Source organism: Plectrocnemia conspersa, unplaced genomic scaffold (genome assembly GCF_051122295.1).
Source record: "Plectrocnemia conspersa isolate PC_06_02 unplaced genomic scaffold, ASM5112229v1 ptg000011l, whole genome shotgun sequence".
NCBI lineage: Eukaryota > Metazoa > Arthropoda > Insecta > Trichoptera > Polycentropodidae > Plectrocnemia > Plectrocnemia conspersa.
In genome coordinates, this window is record NW_028277175.1 from 16200322 (window position 1) to 16218271 (window position 17950).

Sequence of the window (17950 nt, forward strand, 5' to 3'; positions counted from 1 at the left end):
TGCCACGAAGACACGTGTTTCCAATAAGACGGCGCAACTTGTCATACTTATTGGATGTTTTGTAAGAAAAGTTCAAAGGTCGCATTATTTCACGTTTTGGTGATGTCAACTGACCACCAAGACGTCGCTGCAGAGCTGCTTGCCACCATCCCGCCGGAGGTTTCCTGAATCCGGACTCAAGCTAGCAGACCACCGAAACGATGGGCCTGCGCCCCCTCTACCAGGTGACTCTATCGACAGCTGCTGCCACCGCTAACCACGTGACCCAGGAAGTGCCTGGTGTCGCCACATGCCTCCCCCGAGAAGCCACCCAAGTATCGCAGTAAACCAAGCTCGATCGGACCTAACGCATATCCGGGACACAATGCACATATTATGTGTGGCTGCACTGATGCACCACGGGGCCTCCAACGCGCTCCTGGACATGCACGTACTGCTCGCGCCCCCTGGAGCCCTACGCGCCGCCTGAGCCTACATTAGTTCCACCCCGCTAAGAGCGAAGCACGCCATGCGTCGCTAGAGGCTGCCTGATGGAGCCCTACACGCGCCCCCCAAAAGCAGCGCTCCTGGAGCCCTACAAGCAGAGTCTGCGCCGCCGCACCATACGTCACGACTTTGTTACCTTTGTACAGTCGATATTTTTTTTTCATTTTTAAACCAACTTCACTGATATCATCATGTGTAGAACAGCAACGCCAAGGCCCCCCCCCCCCATCTCTCATCCTAGTTGAATTTCGCAATTGTAAGTTGCTAGGAGGGGGAGTGGTGTAGGGACCTATTTATATTTATATATATTCATTTAGATTTTGTTATGGCTAAAACTTGGCGGCACTTTGGTAACACTGGCGTGACGGATTCTCTAAACTAGCAACCTTTAGTGGGCTTGCAACGGCTGGTTGTGAGTCCGGCCTGCTGCCTCGTTCACTGCAATTGTAAGTAAACATGTAACTTATTCAATATTCAATAAAAATACTACTGCAGCGGCTCAATCTTTGTCTAATTACCACCCGTCACTTCCCGTCGCCTAATGATCAACGACAAGGATGATTTTCAAGTTGACAAACGTGCTAGAAATTCTACAAATGAGACAATTGTAAAGTTTTTAAAACGATCTACGCTATCCGAAGAAGTGGCTTAGCTTGCGGTGATCGATCGACTAAGCATTTAAGCAAATCAGAAGCATTTTCTGATAGAGGTCATAAATTTCCCTGAAATCCCACAGATATTATGAATTTAATATTAGACTTTGACAATGATATAAAACAAGAGATGATAAACAAATGACCTAAAATTAAAAAAAATGTGAAATTTAGTATCTTCATTAACGAATGGACAGGTACAAATAATAGAAGATACATGGATGTTCAAATTCATTGTTTAAAGAAAACGCAAAACCTCGGAATGATACATATACAAGGAAGTTACAATGCAAAATACATTTTAAAGTTATTGAGTGAAAATTATCTTCGTTTGGAGTCAGTATTAATTATGATATCGTGGCTTTCGTTAGTGATGGTACTGCTGTGATGTTAAAATTTGAAATATACAACTTTAGATGGAATGTGTTTTTTAAAGGGTTATCTTAAGAATAATATGTAATAATATACATAATATTTATTCATACCTGTATTAATTATGAATGATAAATGTTTTAATATTCTTCTAGTTGTTTATATTTCAATTATGATAATAATGTTTGTATGCTTAAATCGAAAAAATATATTTAACATATAGAAATCAAGATATCTGCAAAATTTAACCGTGTTATATACATTTTTTCATTTATCAAAATTTTTAAATATTCTCAAGAAATTTGAGATTTAAAATTTGAGAAAACTCATTTCTCGAGAAATGAAAATTATAATAATATATAGATTCATTTAAATAATTTATATGTTATGATAATTCAATATAAATGGAGGTAAAATAATATTTAATTACTGAATTATTGATATATTTTGCACGCGTTGAACTAAGGGGTAGGAATAATTTATTTTTTGCCTGAAGCGCTGAATATCTTCGAATAAATTTTTTTTTTACTACCTTTACTACCCCCGATATTTAAATTCTTATCCCCATTTTGAAGGTTAGCAAAACTAGTATCTTATAAATAAATTTCTTTTTAATTTTTTTTTGTTATATTATATAATTGATTAAATTTAATATCAAGAGATAGATTATTTTCTTATATGGCAGCACCGAACTGACAATCGGTGCAGTAGTTTTCCAAATCATATTCTTTTGTTGTGTTCGTTAGTCTTTTTTACAATTTAAACATGACCCATACAGATTTTTTAAATTTGGTTTACGTTAACGACACATTTAAAACAAGCTTTCACGACAATAATGACATAAACATTCTAAAATACATGGAGGGTTACAAAGAACTAATCAAGTCAGTGTGACATATTGACATATGCGACACTATTGTATCTATATTTATTGTTTATTTTTTGTAGATTTCTCAATTTGTTAGGATCGGTCTTCTCGTTCGTGAGCAGCGACGTGAAGAGCAAGATCAAAATTATGGAAAAACACACGACTGGCGAACACGCCCATAACTATGAAACGTTTAGAAAAATGATGCATTTTGAAAAAGACAGCGGTTTGCACGAAAAGCGCGATTTCGTATCCGGATCGCGCACTATGTTGCGACTACATCGAGGATTAGGTAAAAATATGATCCCAACAATTGTTTGAAACGCCTACGTTGCATAATCCGAGTGATTGTTTTTAGATTTTATCCGATGTTTTTTGAAACAGTTGGGTGAGAGCGACGAAAATGCAAATACTTGCACAGTATGTCAGACGGCTTACTCTACTTCTTTGGCTCAATTTCATCCGTGGTATATTAAACAAGCTGCATATTTAGCTATGCATGCGTTGCCCAATAGAAAAGATCTTTTATTGAGAGTATGATTATGTTGTAATTGTATATATATATTAATTTATAATGCAGGTGTTTATCGATCTTTTTATTTATCAGATATTCGGAAACGAAGAAGCCCTACAGGATGCTCTCTCTATTCTTACGGAGACATTAGACACTTGCGATCAAGTATACTCGAGAGTCGAGGTATCTTACGCCGATTTCGATTTTCACGGATTGCCATAAGTTCATTTATTGTGACGAATGTTCGTGTCGGCTTATTCTGTGATAAAAAAATTGTAATGCTTTATTTTTAACATACTTTCACAAAGTGTATTCGATAGCTTTAGATGTTTTCAATAGTCCTCTGCGAGAATTATATGAAATTGCTCAAAAATTGTAGCGATTCAATCTTAAATATCAATAATATAATTATTAAAAATTAATTTTATAACATTCCTTTAAATGATTCATCAGTATTTTTTTAAGAAAGTTTTTAAAAATCACTAATACCAAAGATGTAATATATTTTGTTATTATTATTATATTCAATTACTTTAACAGTTTAGTTAAAACATGTATTATGATAAATTGTTTTAATTTTTTTTATATCTAGCAAATGAGTTTATTTATGAGAGGTTTTGGAATCATCAGATTTCATAAAAATCAATCAACACAGTTGTACCTCTCTCATATTTATTATCAACAGATGCAATAATAATTTGACTGATCTAAAAAAATATTTTTTGGTTTTGGTTATCTGTATTTAACATTATATTCAATCGTTGATAAGAAATATGAATACTGAGTATTTATATATTTATACATAGTTTGTTATCTGCTCAAGGTGAATAAATACGACATAGATAATAATATTGATAATATACTTGTTTGCATTTCTAAGCAAACAAGTCTATATTTCAGCATATATCATGTAAAACAAAGTTAGGCAGTGTTATTAAAATGTTATACTATAGATACAACTGTCTCCTCAATGTACTGAAATTATTGAAGACACTAAAAGAAGTAGATGAAAAATATTCATTATGATGTGCTAGTGTGAGTCGGTGCACTTTCACAATGATGCGAGTTTATTTTAGTTTTGAAAATATTTCAATTTTTTAACATATTAAATTCATGAATATTACATAAAAATCATGTTCACGTTTGTAGCGTAAGATTACAATTTAAACGGGGCCAAAGTGTACGCATCGTAGATTACAATCGGTACAATGTATGTTTTTGAAAATTGAATTGGAAAAGTACAAAAAATATCATTTGGTAAATAAGTTGGTCAATCTTTCGCTCTTGTTAATTTTCAATTATTGTTCTTCTGACGCCTTGCGCTATGTGTGATTCGTTTTTATTTTAAATAAAAAGTTTAATTTGCAATTTAGTTTTATTTTACATAAAAATGTGACCAAATGACTTTTTTTAACGTTTAATAAAACATGCTTTATCATATTGAAGTTAATAACAAGAAATAGCTTTTTATGGTGTATTTTATTCAATCAATCACGATAAAAATAACTTAACAAAACGACAGCTCTTTATATCCATAATCTCATTACAATAAATGTTAAAAAACAATTATTACTATACAAAGAAAATGTGCAGACATTTTAACAATATAATTAATCACAGCGTAAACGCATAATTTGTTTAAACTACACAGAAACCCTGATCAAAATTTATAGTAAGTAGACAAAATCATAGTTACACATTTTAATAAAATTGGCTATGGTTAAATGTTTCTAAGCAACGTACAATTCAATTCGCTATTATTATTAAGAGTATATTTTATTTCAACTATTAAAATTGTATATTAAAGGCGATAAAACTATTATCTTATATTCTAAAATTTTGATATAATTCTTATTGCATGGTTACATATAAAGCCTCTGCTTTTCATAAGCTTCTTTATTGCATCGAAAGCGCAATATAAGAATGTGAGATTCTCGAGGGGTTCGAGCAACAGTGAATTAAAGACAGCACAGCCTTGATCTGTTGACACATGACCGCTCGCGAAATCTCAAAACTTGGTAAACGGCGATTAATTAACGACCACCGGCTTATATAAACGAATGCTTTTCAGTTAAGTGACATTGCTGACAAAGATACGGTACCGATTCAAGACCAAGCAACTAGAGTTCATTTGCAGAATGAGAATATATATATACCATTCAAATTACAATAGGTGTAAGGCAGTGATGCTCTATCGATAATTATTTTTAACCTAGTACTGGAAGCTACCGGTAGAAGGCTAAATGTCAGAACATAATATAAACCGATGTACACAATTTGCGGATAAGCTGATATTCCAACTTTCATGAACAAATAATTCAAAGCAAAAATCATTACAATACGAACAAAAGATTAGTGAAAGAAAAATTATTTTGACTCATTTGGTATTATTGTTTCAGTAGTAGATGATGTTGTATATATAGATTTTAAGAAGGCCTTTGACAAAGTAAACTACAATACTTCAATAAACAAACTTATGAACTTCAATTTCTCAGATCTGTTTTTATCAGGCAGCAGTCTGTTGGTAATAATTAAGAGATAAAAAAAATAGCCCAACGCATCCAAGTTTTGGGATTTCAAAACGTCAGAGCCGCAGGGAATCAAATGCACGTTGCCAACTAGTTCTTAAAATGCAACATGCCTTTGATACGCAGTCGCTCTGATGCTTGATTAAAAAATAATTATTGTCTAAAAATACATATGCACATAGAAATATTGGTGAATTAGAGTAAAATCAAAATAATATTTAATACAAAATAATTAAATAAAATTAATAATTGTACATATTGAAATACAGTATTAACATTAAAAATTAAATAACAAAAAAAACAACGATTAAAAAAACATTTTTTTATTTACGAAAGCACGAAAGGTAAATGTTTTTTTCAAATAGAAATGTTACTAATTATGTGTATATGCTAAAAATAAGTTCTAGGAATCATTCAACATTATAAATGTATTCCTAATACACAAAAACCATGTGAATTTCTGTTATTCAACATGCAAGCTTGTATCTTTATTTTTTATCACTATTATTCAATCAGCTCAGCTGCCAATTTAAAATATTATAAATTATTAATTTTATGTTATTTTATTCGAGCTCAAATCATTGATAGACAAAATCTTTATATTGATAAAATTTATAGTTGAAAAATATAATTTTTACGCTAGTCACATTAGTTTAATTTATTAAAAAGTAGTATAACTCAATAAATTACAAAAAAACATTATCAACATATTATATTTACGTATTATCAAACTCCCAAAATATACAAATTCTTTGGTTGTAATATGATAATTTTAAAAATTGAGCTGGTGATTGCAAATAACCCTTTTAGTGTCATAAAGCGTCAAATTTAGCAAAAAAAAACTATTATTTACCTCGTAGTTAAAAATTATTTTCTAAAAAATATGTTTATATATTTTAAATTCTACTTCAAGCCATATGATACTAAAAGGGTTATAAAATTAAATTATTTAATGATTTTAATTACAATATAATTAATTGCTTTTAAAATTAAAGTATGTATTTATACTTTGAGAAAAAAAATAATGGTACATTAATTCTAGATATAAGGTCAAATATATAACAACAAAACTCAATATCAATAGGTCAGAAAAATTAAAAATATCATTAGGTCAAATACACAACAATAAAAAACCCGAAGATTTCTAAATGCTGATATATCATGAACCATTTAACCATATAAAAGAACCAATAGAAACAAACAAATTAAAGCCTTTCTTATAGATGTATGATATCACAGTCAAGGCACCATTGTAATGGGCACAGCAGCTGTTTAAAAAGAGGATATATTATGAGAAAATTATACTTCTATGATAATTAAAATTAAATAAATAAATCCATTAATATTGTATGCTAACGTATGATAATTTAATCGTTATATATTGTCTTTTGACGGTATGGTTCATTAGACATAAACATTTAAAAAAATTAGGCGATCTATTACAAACGTACATAGGTATCAGAGGCGGTCGGTGAAATACTTTCCCTATTGATCGCTCGCATTTTAGTAACTAGAGTGAATGAGAGGTAGAGGCATGCACTGCATGCCTTTATCTCTCATTCACTCTAGTAACTTAGCACGCGAGCGATCGAGAGGGAAAGTAATTCACCGACCGTCTCTGATAGGTATACTTATTAGGTTGCTGATACATCCTTCTGACACTAGACTCTCAAATTGAAAATTATGGGGCATTTAAAATTTACACACTGGGCGGCAAAAAATTATATGGGGGAAAAAGCGATTAAAATGAATCTCGTCAGGCTTGTGGCGGCTCGTCAGATATGCTCGGTCGAGGCAGTCCACTGTCCTCGCCCGATTGAATTTCCTTATCAGACTCTTCTTTACTCTCGCTACTAGATTGACCGTTTTGAACGGGCGTTTCACTAGGGCTGCCGGCAGGTCGGCTGCGACAGTTGCACACTCTATTCGTGCTGGAAGTTGACGACGTCGGTAGATTGATCGGACTAACGCTGACCGTTTCGGATTCTTCAACTGTGTCTTCCACTACGCTGGATTCTTTTGCAGCGCCGTCGGATCCGCTGTAATTAAATTATGATAATTATTTATTTAAATTTCCTCAGATATATTTAAGATATGCTTACGATTCATAGTTTGTTTGACACGTATTGTATCCGCCGCAATGAGTACACTTTAATCCGACCACGTGGAAAATGACCGTCGACAACTGTACAATGAGTTTGTTAATAAAATGTAAAAATATACAATAACATAGACAAAGAGGCAGTTTTCGAAGCTTAAAACTACATTAATAGTTGTTTCATTAAAATTAAGCTTTTATACTAATATATTTTTATAATACATATTAATACAATCCGTTTATATTTCATGATAAGTGAAAGAAGGATAAAATACTTACTTTATGACAATCTTTGCATAAAATTGTGGTTTTATACTCTGCGTATTCAGGTGGCATAGGCATTAATCCAATTTCCGAATCCAGATACTGCCACAACTGTGAAAATGAACAAGTTAATGATTGTTTTATATAATATAAAAAAATATATTATTATTTTTTACAGATGTCATGTCAATCATGCTGGTTTGACACGTCGGACAGGCGTAGTGACCAGAATGGAGCAGTTCTTCGAAACACGTTCGATGCAACAGATGACCACAGTCTGGAATGTGACATGGAATACGCGACGTGTGTATGTCTTCCAAACACACGGGACAATTGGATCGCGAAGCATTCTCTACACACTGAAAAATTAACATATTTTATGAAAATGGCTTCACCTAATTTTCCTTAAACTTAAAAAAAATATATGATACTAAAAGTAGCTTATTATTTATACATATCGCTAGTTTTAACAGCATTTGAAATACTTTCATTGTAAACAAGATTCTTGTGTTATCTGAATAAGGACAACTTTAAACGCATATTAGAAAGTTATTTGGTCAGAATGTGTTCAATATAGGGAGACCATACGTCCTGTTTTGGCCGGGACAGTCCTGTTTTTTTTTCGTGCTTTGCGTTCATTCCATTTTCCCTCTCAATCGTTAGCAGGTTAAGTGACGAGAGTGAGAGAGATAAGAGCATGCGGTCAGCATGCCCTTATCTCTCTTTCACTCTTGTCACTTGACATGCGAGCGATCGAGAGGGAAAGTATTTCACCGCCCGCCTCTGATATACTTTATACTTAAGATGCACGGTTCAAAATAAAGTGGTGAAAATGCCCCAAGTTCTACCCTCTTTTGGAAAAATGAGCTAAAAAGTTTCAATGTGAACTAAAATTATTAATGTGTTTTTACAGAGAGAAATACACAACAGCATGAACAAAACAATTTGTGACTAAAACCACTAGAGTAAAAAATGTCGAAAATAGTTAGCAATATAAGTGATGTTGAAGTCTCATGTAAAAAATCCATTTATTGTCAAAAAAAGTAATTACGATACCTGAATAAGTATAGATTTTTATTATTTGACTAGGGAATCGTTTCTTTTCTATGCCACATGAGGAGCAAAAAAATATCTAAGAATAAAAATTAAAACTAGAAATTAAAGATGAAATCATAAGTTAATATTAGAAAGCAATAAAAGGAATTGGGATTACTCGTTAATGAAAATTTCGACGAGTCACCTGAATCTTTATCCTCGAGGACGGACATATACATTAAGTTTAGATTATAAAATTGAGTGTCAAACTTACTCGGTGTCCATCAATCAGCTGCACTGGCAGGCACATATTGCAGACTTTGCAATGAAAAAACTTCTCGCGACCGCCTACCCTACATATGCCACAGCCTTCGCAGTGATACTGTTTCTTGTCTTCGTCATCGAACAGATTGCAAATAAGGCATGTATACTGTAACGAAAAAAAGATGGAGGTCGCAATACATTATCAGGGTAGTCGAGCTTTTAAAATGCATACCTTTCCGAATCTAACGCCGCATTTTTCGCATTCGGCTTGGACTTTCTGCCGTGTATCGCATTCGGTACATATAAGCTCCGTGACCGATTTTCGATTGAAATAATGAGTTTCATTTTCATCGTGACAATATCTACACATATAAAATTTATTGCAACATGGAGTCTGAAATAAGAAACAAAAAATATAAGCAACACTATGACATTTTTTATTCATTTTTTTCATACTCACGACAAATTTAGCTTTTCTTTTGTAATGAGAACAGCCAGGTCTCCGAGGCTCCAGGTCCGGAGACGCTGCCTCTTGTTCAGTTTCTGGTACGTCCTCGCTGTCGTTTTCCATATCGAATCTTGTATTTAAATCAATTTCACCAATAACCCAATTTTAATTTCATTATCGCGCCAGGATGATGATTTTTTGGATTGCGAAAGACGCGATACGACAAGAGAACGAGCTCAGATTAATTGAGCTCAAATTTTTATTTGCGCACGGACTGTAACACGCGGACGGACATTTTAATTGTTTATGTCATGTATTTCAATAGTTGGCCATAAGCGCGTATATAACGAGTATTATTTTTATATATTTTACTTTTTCAAGAAAATATTTTATGTTCAAATACATTTATATTACTAAAAAAGAATTATAGATGAAGAAAAATTATGCTGTATTTAAATAAACATTAAACAATATTATTTGCTTCAAATTTATCTATTGCTTTATGGAAATTAATTGGTGTTAATGATTTTGTCATTTATTAAAAAGAACATTCTGTAGAGAATGTCTGATTTTACCCAGCCTCTCGACTTTGATCCTCTGAATACAAATTTCTCTAAATATTAGCCATCGTAACAGAGCCGTAGCGAAGGGTAAAAAGATGGGGGCAGATGCCCCTGGGCGCAAGATTGAAGTGGGAGGCAAAACGTAGTTGGTAATTATCATTATTCAATTAATATAGTTGTTTTTATATTATTATTTTGAAAGTATTGTTCTTTGTAATTTTTGCTTATCTCATACATATTCTAAAAAACAGGTTTAAAAAATTGGGAATTTTTAGAAGCGTCTTATAGACTCTTCTCCGTTTCGTTGTTTCCGTTAATACTATCTAAAAAAATCGATACCTAGCTATATACTCGTGTATAAATATGATAGCTTATAACTAAATTACCTTAAATGTTCACGTTACGTAGATAATTGTATGTCGACACTTTTTTTACAAATACTAAAAAAAATTCACTTCGGGAAAAATGGCTCCGGTGGTGTCTTTATTTAAATTTTATTGTTTTAAATATATTATTTACTTATTATGAAAATGAATTTAGTTGTTTTTATTATAAAAAATGGGGGGGGGGGGGAGGGATTGAATTTTTGCCACAAATTTTAAACACGAGTCACCCACGAGACCTATAAATTATAGATTTTTACAGTATATATTTGAAAAATAATAGTTAAGCTAATTCTCACATGGATTTATTGAAAAAAATCCATTTATTGTTTATTGTTAGCTAATTAGGAAAGGAAAGTAATTTATATATCACTTTATAATACAATTATAATTGAAATAGCATATATTTCACGTTAATCTGTATAAAAATAATCACTGAATTATTTGTATATAGAGCCTGAAACCTGAAATACAGATGAAAATCTGTAGTAATGTGGGTATATGGTAACCCTCATACGCGTAGACCTAACTTTATTGCGTCGTAGACTTCAGTCGTAGGCGTAGGCTGATTTCGGGTGATTTTGATTTCAAGCACACTTTTAAGCATCATGCCTAGAAAAAAGACGAAATGGAACAAATTGGAAAAGAAACTTTTCGAAATCGATGCCAATGATTATCCATCGCCGAGTACGGGCTACGGTCACGTATGTGTGACTGGGAAGTTTCGTTATTACCATTCTGGATGCGACGGCTTTGACGATGAGGTATGATAATTATGTAACAAAAAAATATTGTTATTTATTGAACTTTTGTAAATATGCATAAATCTACTACATGTCGTAGTTTTCAGAGATCGAATGTACCGGCTTCTCTTTTTATAGGAATTGCAAAAATAAACAAACAAAATACTCGTAGCATTCGTAGCCTAAAGTGAATTGAATCTTTTGATAAAGAAATAAGCAAATTTATAAATCATAAACAATAGTTTTTACGATTATTTTACTGTTTACTTGTCTTGTTATATAATTTTGTATTCGCTATTGCGCAGAAGATACACGAACAATTTTTATGAATCATAGCAGTAAGGTGTATAAAAATAAATGTTTGGCATTTTTAAAAGATATCAAAATCTATGTTTTTCAAATTTGTTATAATTTTAACAAAGCTACAATTACACTTGAAACATGATGGCGGATCATGCTGCCTTACGAATTTAGTTAGGATAATAACAACGTTATTCATAAATTACATAAAAAAATTATATAAATCGAATTAAATCGAGTTATCGTGTGCATAAAAACCGTTATATTTCATAAACAATTATAGATAAATAAACATTTTAACTGAAAATGCTTTTGGGGTTTCCTGTAAAGTCTCAAAGCGATGTCATCTACTGTAGTCAGTATTTTTTATATTTAACATTAAAACTGTAACTCCAATTAATATTTCAAAGGATCTTTATTATTTTGGATTAATTGAATCCGAATATCATTGTTCTCCATATATTTCATACACTTACCGTTTCTGCTGTTTCGGATGAAAGAGAGTTAAGTGCGATTTCATAATTTATTTCGATTAGTTATATTAATGTTAAGATTTAAAAATATATTGTTATATTAGGTATTTAATAAATATTGTTATATTTCAAAAAATAAAAAATGCTTAGGACACAATTAAGAGCTGCTTTTATGCATTTCTTATTTTTGTTTTTTTGCTAAAAATAATAAAATCTCTTTTTTTATATCAGGTATGGGGATGCGGATATAGATCATTTCAAATGATTTGCTCTTGGATCTGCAACAACGTTCCGGTTAAGGAAGAAAAAGTCATACCTAATATTCCTACAACTCAACAGATAGTAGTGGACTTGGGAGATCGGCGCAAAGACTTTTTAAACTCTCAAGAGTGGATGTGCGCTTTTGAGGTTTTCTTTAAACATACAATCATATTTTCAACTGAAACAATTAATCACATAGTGGACGCGTTTTTCAGATCTACGTAACGATTGAAAAATTATATCGTATATCCAGTAAGGTAATACATATTAGTGATGGTGAAGATATTAAAAAACATATACATGACTTGTACAACCATTTTATGTCACACCATTGTCCGGTGATGATGGGGGGTGATCAGTTTCAAAAACGTGTCGATTCTAAATGTATACTTGGTGTACATATAAATGACGAGACACAGCAAACGTATATTTTAATTTTGGTAAGTTGAAATAAAATAATTTTAATATTCCCTTATACCAATTCAACGTGTCTTTTCAGGATCCGAATTTCAAAGGAAAAATTACCTCGAAGAAATGCCTCGAAGAAAACAATCTGATAAAATGGTACCCTTTAAACGAATTTGCGCAACTCTTTTCTCTTTATGATCTATGTTTTCCTCGAACAAAGTATTACAATTGAAATAAAGTAAACATCTTTATTTTTTAATCAATAACAAAAACATAAATTGGAGTAAGACACACATGTTCGTTTAATCAGTATTCATAACTAGGCAAACACCTTGCAAAATCCAATGACTATTGTGTTCCAACGTTCTTAAATGTGATTCAAACACTAAACCGACACCCATCGCATTTCTTCTCTCAGACGTTGTATACACTGGCGTTAAAATAGTATTCTGCAATGTGCAACAAAATATTTATAATATTACTGTTATATTTATAATTAATTTTCGTTTTACCTGTAAATTAATTTTAGTGGATTCGGTCGGTATGACATGTACAATCGGAAGTTCCGTTATTAACACTTTCGGATGCGACTTTTTCAGGCAATTATCTTCAGTGTCCCATCTAGCTCCTTCCAAATACAAGCCGTGTATATAACATCCCTGAAAATTTATAATTTATTACATAGAGTTATATATTGTTTGATAACATGTATACTACAACATAATAGTTTGAATATTAAATCATCGCGTTTTTTTATAGCAACTTGCATACATTTTTACAATGCAATTTTTAATTATCATATATTTGCGAAGCTATGTGTATGAACTGATACTATTAAAGTAAAGAAGACACTATTTTAATTCGACAAGCGTAAGAAAGTTAAGCAAGAAAAAAACGCAATGGTTTATTACTCAACCCAATAATATACAATTTTGGGGCGTTCTTCTACGTCGTTTGGATCGACGTAAGAAGTCACTTGTGTAATTTGTGTACAACTATCGAGAGGCCAAGTATAAAGACGACACACGGTTTGAATATGAGCCACAAGGTACGATTCGGGAACATGGAGACCCGATAACCACATAACGAAAGGCTCTTCTTTCGTGGACTGAAATCATTGAAAGGGTATTAAATTATAATTAAAATATTTAATCAATAAAAAAAAGGCCAACAAACCCAGTATTCGTATTGGATAAAACGTTTTTCAAACTGCTCCAGCCAACCGGCGAGGTGTTTATGCGTCGGTGGGGTAAGTTTGCTCCATTCTTTCGGTAAGCGACCATTGTAGATTGAACTTGATAAATTGTCCAGCATTGCGTCCATGCCCACTTCGCCTGACAATGCCTTTAGGAGTGAGCTTGTCGTTTTGAACATTAACCATGTAAGTGAGTTAAATCTAAAATGAATAATGCAAACAGGAGTTGTATTCCATACTATTCATGATATAATATCTACATATGTATACATATATAAAAAGTACCTTTCCAATTCCTGCAGTAATACAATACAAGACGGTGTCATATTCATTTCGAACTGCTTCTTAACTTTATTAATGTTAAACTTTTGAGGTACTTTGTTTAAAATATCTTGTGCCAAATTTGATATAATATCTTCTTTCGATAAGCTACTTGATGTTGTGTCTATGTGATATTTTAATAAAAATATATTGTTCTATATAATATACATACATATTTTGTCTATGTCAGTATGTGATACATGTTATTTAATTTAATCGATAAATGTTTGTTGTACTATATAAATATATTTTATCAAAATCCTTTGTTATTCAAAATTTGATATTTTTATTAAAATATCTATTTTGCATAAAATTAAAATTGAATGATATTTTACAAAAAATATTCTTATATGAATATAATACGTTTATACTTGACTATATATGTTACATTTACTAAAATGAGCTTTTTTTTAAATAACTATAAGTTAATATGTACTTGAATGAGCTTTTAAAAAAGTATGTATTAAATTATTAGATTATAAATAGATACTTTCAACGATCAAACTATACATTTTATGGTATTTGGATTACAGTAAAATTGCAAATTTAATTGATTTTGTATTATCGAAATACCAGTTTAAACACCAAGACATAATAAGTTACAGTGACGGCCTGTGAGAGTTTGTAGTGGAGGGGCTGCAGCAATAAAAGTTGAAAGATTGGTCAAAATAACCTTAATAAAACTAAAATGAGTAGTATATAGTATATTATACTAGACAAAAAATAATTTACTAAGTAAATTTGACTAACTTACATATACATAAAAATATTTAAAACAGAGACATTAATTTTATACTGGGAGGGCTGCAGCCCCACAGCCCATTCGGGTGAACCGCCAGTGAATAAGTATCACTATTTTGTTTTAAATATAACTTCTACACCGTTGTAGTGCAGCTGAGATTTTATCTTTCAATAATTATGATTGGAAGGAATTTACAATATGTACATTTACTGTCGGAAAGTGCATAAACAGTTTAAGCATATTTCCGAATTTATAAGTATTTGGTTTAGTTTAAAGAATCTCGTGACATTAAAATATAAGCAATGGTCCATCTAATGGCTGCATATGTTTTGTTGTTTTCGATTTATGACTTTCTTTTCCATACAACTTTTTAGCCTAAATCATGATTTTGTATGAAAATCATAGTTTAAAAAAATGTGATCATATTATTTGTCGATTTAATGTGGTTTTACTGTAGTAATCATTTATAATCTGTATGTTGTAATGTATTAAAATATATGTAATAATATTTGATCCATCTGTATGTTGCATGATATTGAAATAAATTGTAGTGTTTCATTTTAGTATTTGACTTACCCGTTTCGGCTTGCATTTCAATTAAATAATCCCAAATTCTTTTGACCGACTGCGTATAATAACCGATTTCGGCATTCAAATGTAAACCGAAAACTTCCGGTGAATTATACAATGGTATTTTACTAATAAAACCTGAAAGGAAAAGCCTAATTTAAGATTTTATATATATATTAAAATAATTGAAAGAATCAACTATGAATACCTAAATACCCTTTTCTAGTGGTATTGTTAGGAATAGTGTATTTCACAGAGTCGTTGTGATAAAAGTAAAAGGGTTGAAACGTATCGACCAAAAAGTCACCAAAGTATTCATTAATGTAAGTTGTCAGAACACGTCTATCATAGAAATCAATAACGCGACCACCATACATTATCTAAAATACAAATGTAAGCATATATAAGTATAATTAGATAAATTGAAAAGATACGTGTATTTTTAATAAACGCAGACTTCTCCAATAAGAAATTTCACTGTCTCCCACGGAATAGACTTGTTTGTGTGTAAGCTCCTATCTAGATATGATTGTAATATTTCCAGCGAAATGGTGTAATCGGATTCATTAAAATCGTAAATAATATTCCATCCAATTTTTTCATACTTGCGTCTTTCCTAAATGATAAATTTGTTTAATATAAATTTAAATATATTTATCAAGTCTACTATAAATACAAAATTTTACTTGAATAACAGCATGAAAGAATGCCAAAACGTATACTAATTTTTTATACATCGAATGACTGCAAATTTCTAAATTTTCATTTTGCAATTTAGTGTATGTGTTTTGTAGATTCAATTTAAGTCCACTCGGTGGCTCTGTGACAACTGAAATTAGAAACGTAATCATAATTATTATTAGTTTATCAAACAAATCTTTATTATTAGTTTATAAAACAAACCTTTAATGGCTCTCTGAAGTAAGCCTACAGGAAATTCCGACGTTGGCTCCGTAGTCAACCAAATACGAAAATCCTTATGCGGATTCTCGATCCTATCTAATATTTTTTCCAAATTATAAAGAAAAGATGAGAGAAGGTGGCAGTTTTGAATCACTAACCATGAGCCTTCGGTAATAGACGAATCCAAAAGAGACAATGCTATCTGTTATAAGCAGGAACAAAATTAAAAAATAAATTTAACAGTAATATTATATATCATAATCATAGAGTTTATACTGATAATGAGATAAAAAGAAATAAATCGCTCGGAAACGGCTGATTTACAAAAAGCCATACTTATTGATTTGGTTAAGAGATTTAAATACATATAACTGTGAATATATAAGAGATAAGAGATAGTGATAGATAGTATAACGAGAGTTGCTTGAGGAAGATAAATAAACACATAGCATTTTAAAGGGCAACATATTATTTAAGAATAAAAACAATATTATTTAATTATTAACCTTGAACATAGGTGTATGCTAGAAGGGAGTATTTTATACAGAGTATGTATTTAAACTTATAACTAAGATAACCTACCGGTTCTTGACCAAATCCAAGTGCTAAATATTTAAATCTATCTTCATACATATTATTCTTTTTAGCAAATTTTATAAGATTGTTCATTGGATCGGATCCAGCTGATAAAATAAATACTACTAGTGTATTTGCTGTAGTTTCTTCATATATACTTTTTAAGCTGAAAATAAAATTAAAAAATTATGTAAATTAAAGTTTCACTTAATAATAACATAAAACTACATATCAACAAATACCTAATAATCGGTGGCGTGATGTACTTTTCGTTCATTGTTTTAGTAATATAATGACTAATTGCACAAAAAATGCGATCAATTCTAAAGCACCTGAGCAACATGAGCTTTTCAAATTCATTAAGTTTATCTGAATACCCGCATGGAAAAGTAAGTGATTCTGGTTCATCACTATTTTGCCACTAAAATACAAACACATTTCATAATAAATATAAATATATGTTTAAAATTCAAACGTATATAATATCTTGTAAAATTGTAAGCAGCAATTTAAAAAAAATATTTTTTAACAGAAATTTTTATTTTTTACAACATTTTATATTACTCTATTACGAAAATTTAAAAATCACATATATCCTTAGACCCAAGCAAACAGTATTAATGATACCAAAATAAAGAAGATAAAATATAAAAATAAAGTGCATTTCCTCAATACAAAAAAAAGTTCTTAAAACAAGCAAAAAAATCCATCAAAACGTTCTAAAGACACTTTATAATTCAAAAATAGAAATTCTCTGTTCCTTTAATTTTAATATATTCATATAAATATGTTCTTGTCCTACATCATAAGACATAAAATATATAAAAACATTACCTCTTCCCACTGTTTGGAGTTTTGTGTTATATTCTCTTGTAAATCTCCAAACGTATTTAAAAAATTAGTGCTCAAAAATAAAATATCTTCCCAACTCTAAAAATACAAATATAATGTTGAACAACAATATCATAGATTATTAAATAAT

At 30.9% G+C, this 17950-nt stretch overlaps 4 protein-coding genes across 6 annotated transcripts in view; 2 read left to right on the forward strand and 2 right to left on the reverse strand.

Annotated features, from left to right (window-relative positions):
* The first annotated feature begins 2205 nt into the window (after positions 1 to 2205).
* LOC148229700 (ceramide-1-phosphate transfer protein) lies at positions 2206 to 4261 on the forward strand. Of its 2 annotated transcripts, none has more exons than XR_015811322.1 (4): positions 2206 to 2395; positions 2460 to 2671; positions 2764 to 2913; positions 2987 to 4261. XR_015811322.1 is itself a non-coding variant. In XM_088197214.1 (4 exons), exons 1-4 carry the CDS (start codon positions 2277 to 2279, stop codon positions 3113 to 3115), a joined length of 636 nt encoding a protein of 211 aa, XP_088053340.1. In that variant the 5' UTR covers positions 2206 to 2276; the 3' UTR covers positions 3116 to 4261. The 2 variants fall into 2 exon arrangements, 1 of the variants encoding a protein (XP_088053340.1); XM_088197214.1 differs by having other exon boundaries at positions 2738 to 2913.
* A 2505-nt stretch (positions 4262 to 6766) lies between these two features.
* Positions 6767 to 9863, reverse strand: Rchy1 (Ring finger and CHY zinc finger domain containing 1). Its single transcript, XM_088197213.1, has 7 exons — positions 9543 to 9863; positions 9315 to 9476; positions 9093 to 9248; positions 7960 to 8142; positions 7799 to 7894; positions 7524 to 7606; positions 6767 to 7460 (listed from the first exon to the last, which is right to left on the reverse strand). Exons 1-7 carry the CDS (start codon positions 9651 to 9653, stop codon positions 7178 to 7180), a joined length of 1074 nt encoding a protein of 357 aa, XP_088053339.1. The 5' UTR covers positions 9654 to 9863; the 3' UTR covers positions 6767 to 7177.
* A 1134-nt stretch (positions 9864 to 10997) lies between these two features.
* Ufsp1 (UFM1 specific peptidase 1) lies at positions 10998 to 12933 on the forward strand. The gene is made up of 4 exons (XM_088196290.1): positions 10998 to 11240; positions 12224 to 12400; positions 12469 to 12693; positions 12753 to 12933. The coding sequence occupies exons 1-4, from the start codon at positions 11085 to 11087 to the stop codon at positions 12891 to 12893; spliced, it is 699 nt and encodes a 232-aa protein (XP_088052416.1). The 5' UTR covers positions 10998 to 11084; the 3' UTR covers positions 12894 to 12933.
* The window catches only part of Dhc98D (Dynein heavy chain at 89D), a 33799-nt gene continuing 28744 nt past the window's right edge, over positions 12896 to 17950 (reverse strand). For both annotated transcript variants that reach the window (XM_088196286.1, XM_088196287.1), the window contains 13 exons: positions 17803 to 17898; positions 17211 to 17389; positions 16975 to 17134; positions 16393 to 16594; positions 16176 to 16318; positions 15947 to 16105; positions 15698 to 15869; positions 15496 to 15627; positions 14142 to 14301; positions 13838 to 14057; positions 13590 to 13769; positions 13174 to 13320; positions 12896 to 13110 (listed from right to left, as the gene is read on the reverse strand). In XM_088196286.1, the coding sequence (XP_088052412.1) occupies positions 12964 to 13110; positions 13174 to 13320; positions 13590 to 13769; positions 13838 to 14057; positions 14142 to 14301; positions 15496 to 15627; positions 15698 to 15869; positions 15947 to 16105; positions 16176 to 16318; positions 16393 to 16594; positions 16975 to 17134; positions 17211 to 17389; positions 17803 to 17898 (2097 nt within the window). In that variant the 3' untranslated portion in view covers positions 12896 to 12963. The remainder of the gene's footprint in view (positions 13111 to 13173; positions 13321 to 13589; positions 13770 to 13837; positions 14058 to 14141; positions 14302 to 15495; positions 15628 to 15697; positions 15870 to 15946; positions 16106 to 16175; positions 16319 to 16392; positions 16595 to 16974; positions 17135 to 17210; positions 17390 to 17802; positions 17899 to 17950) is intronic.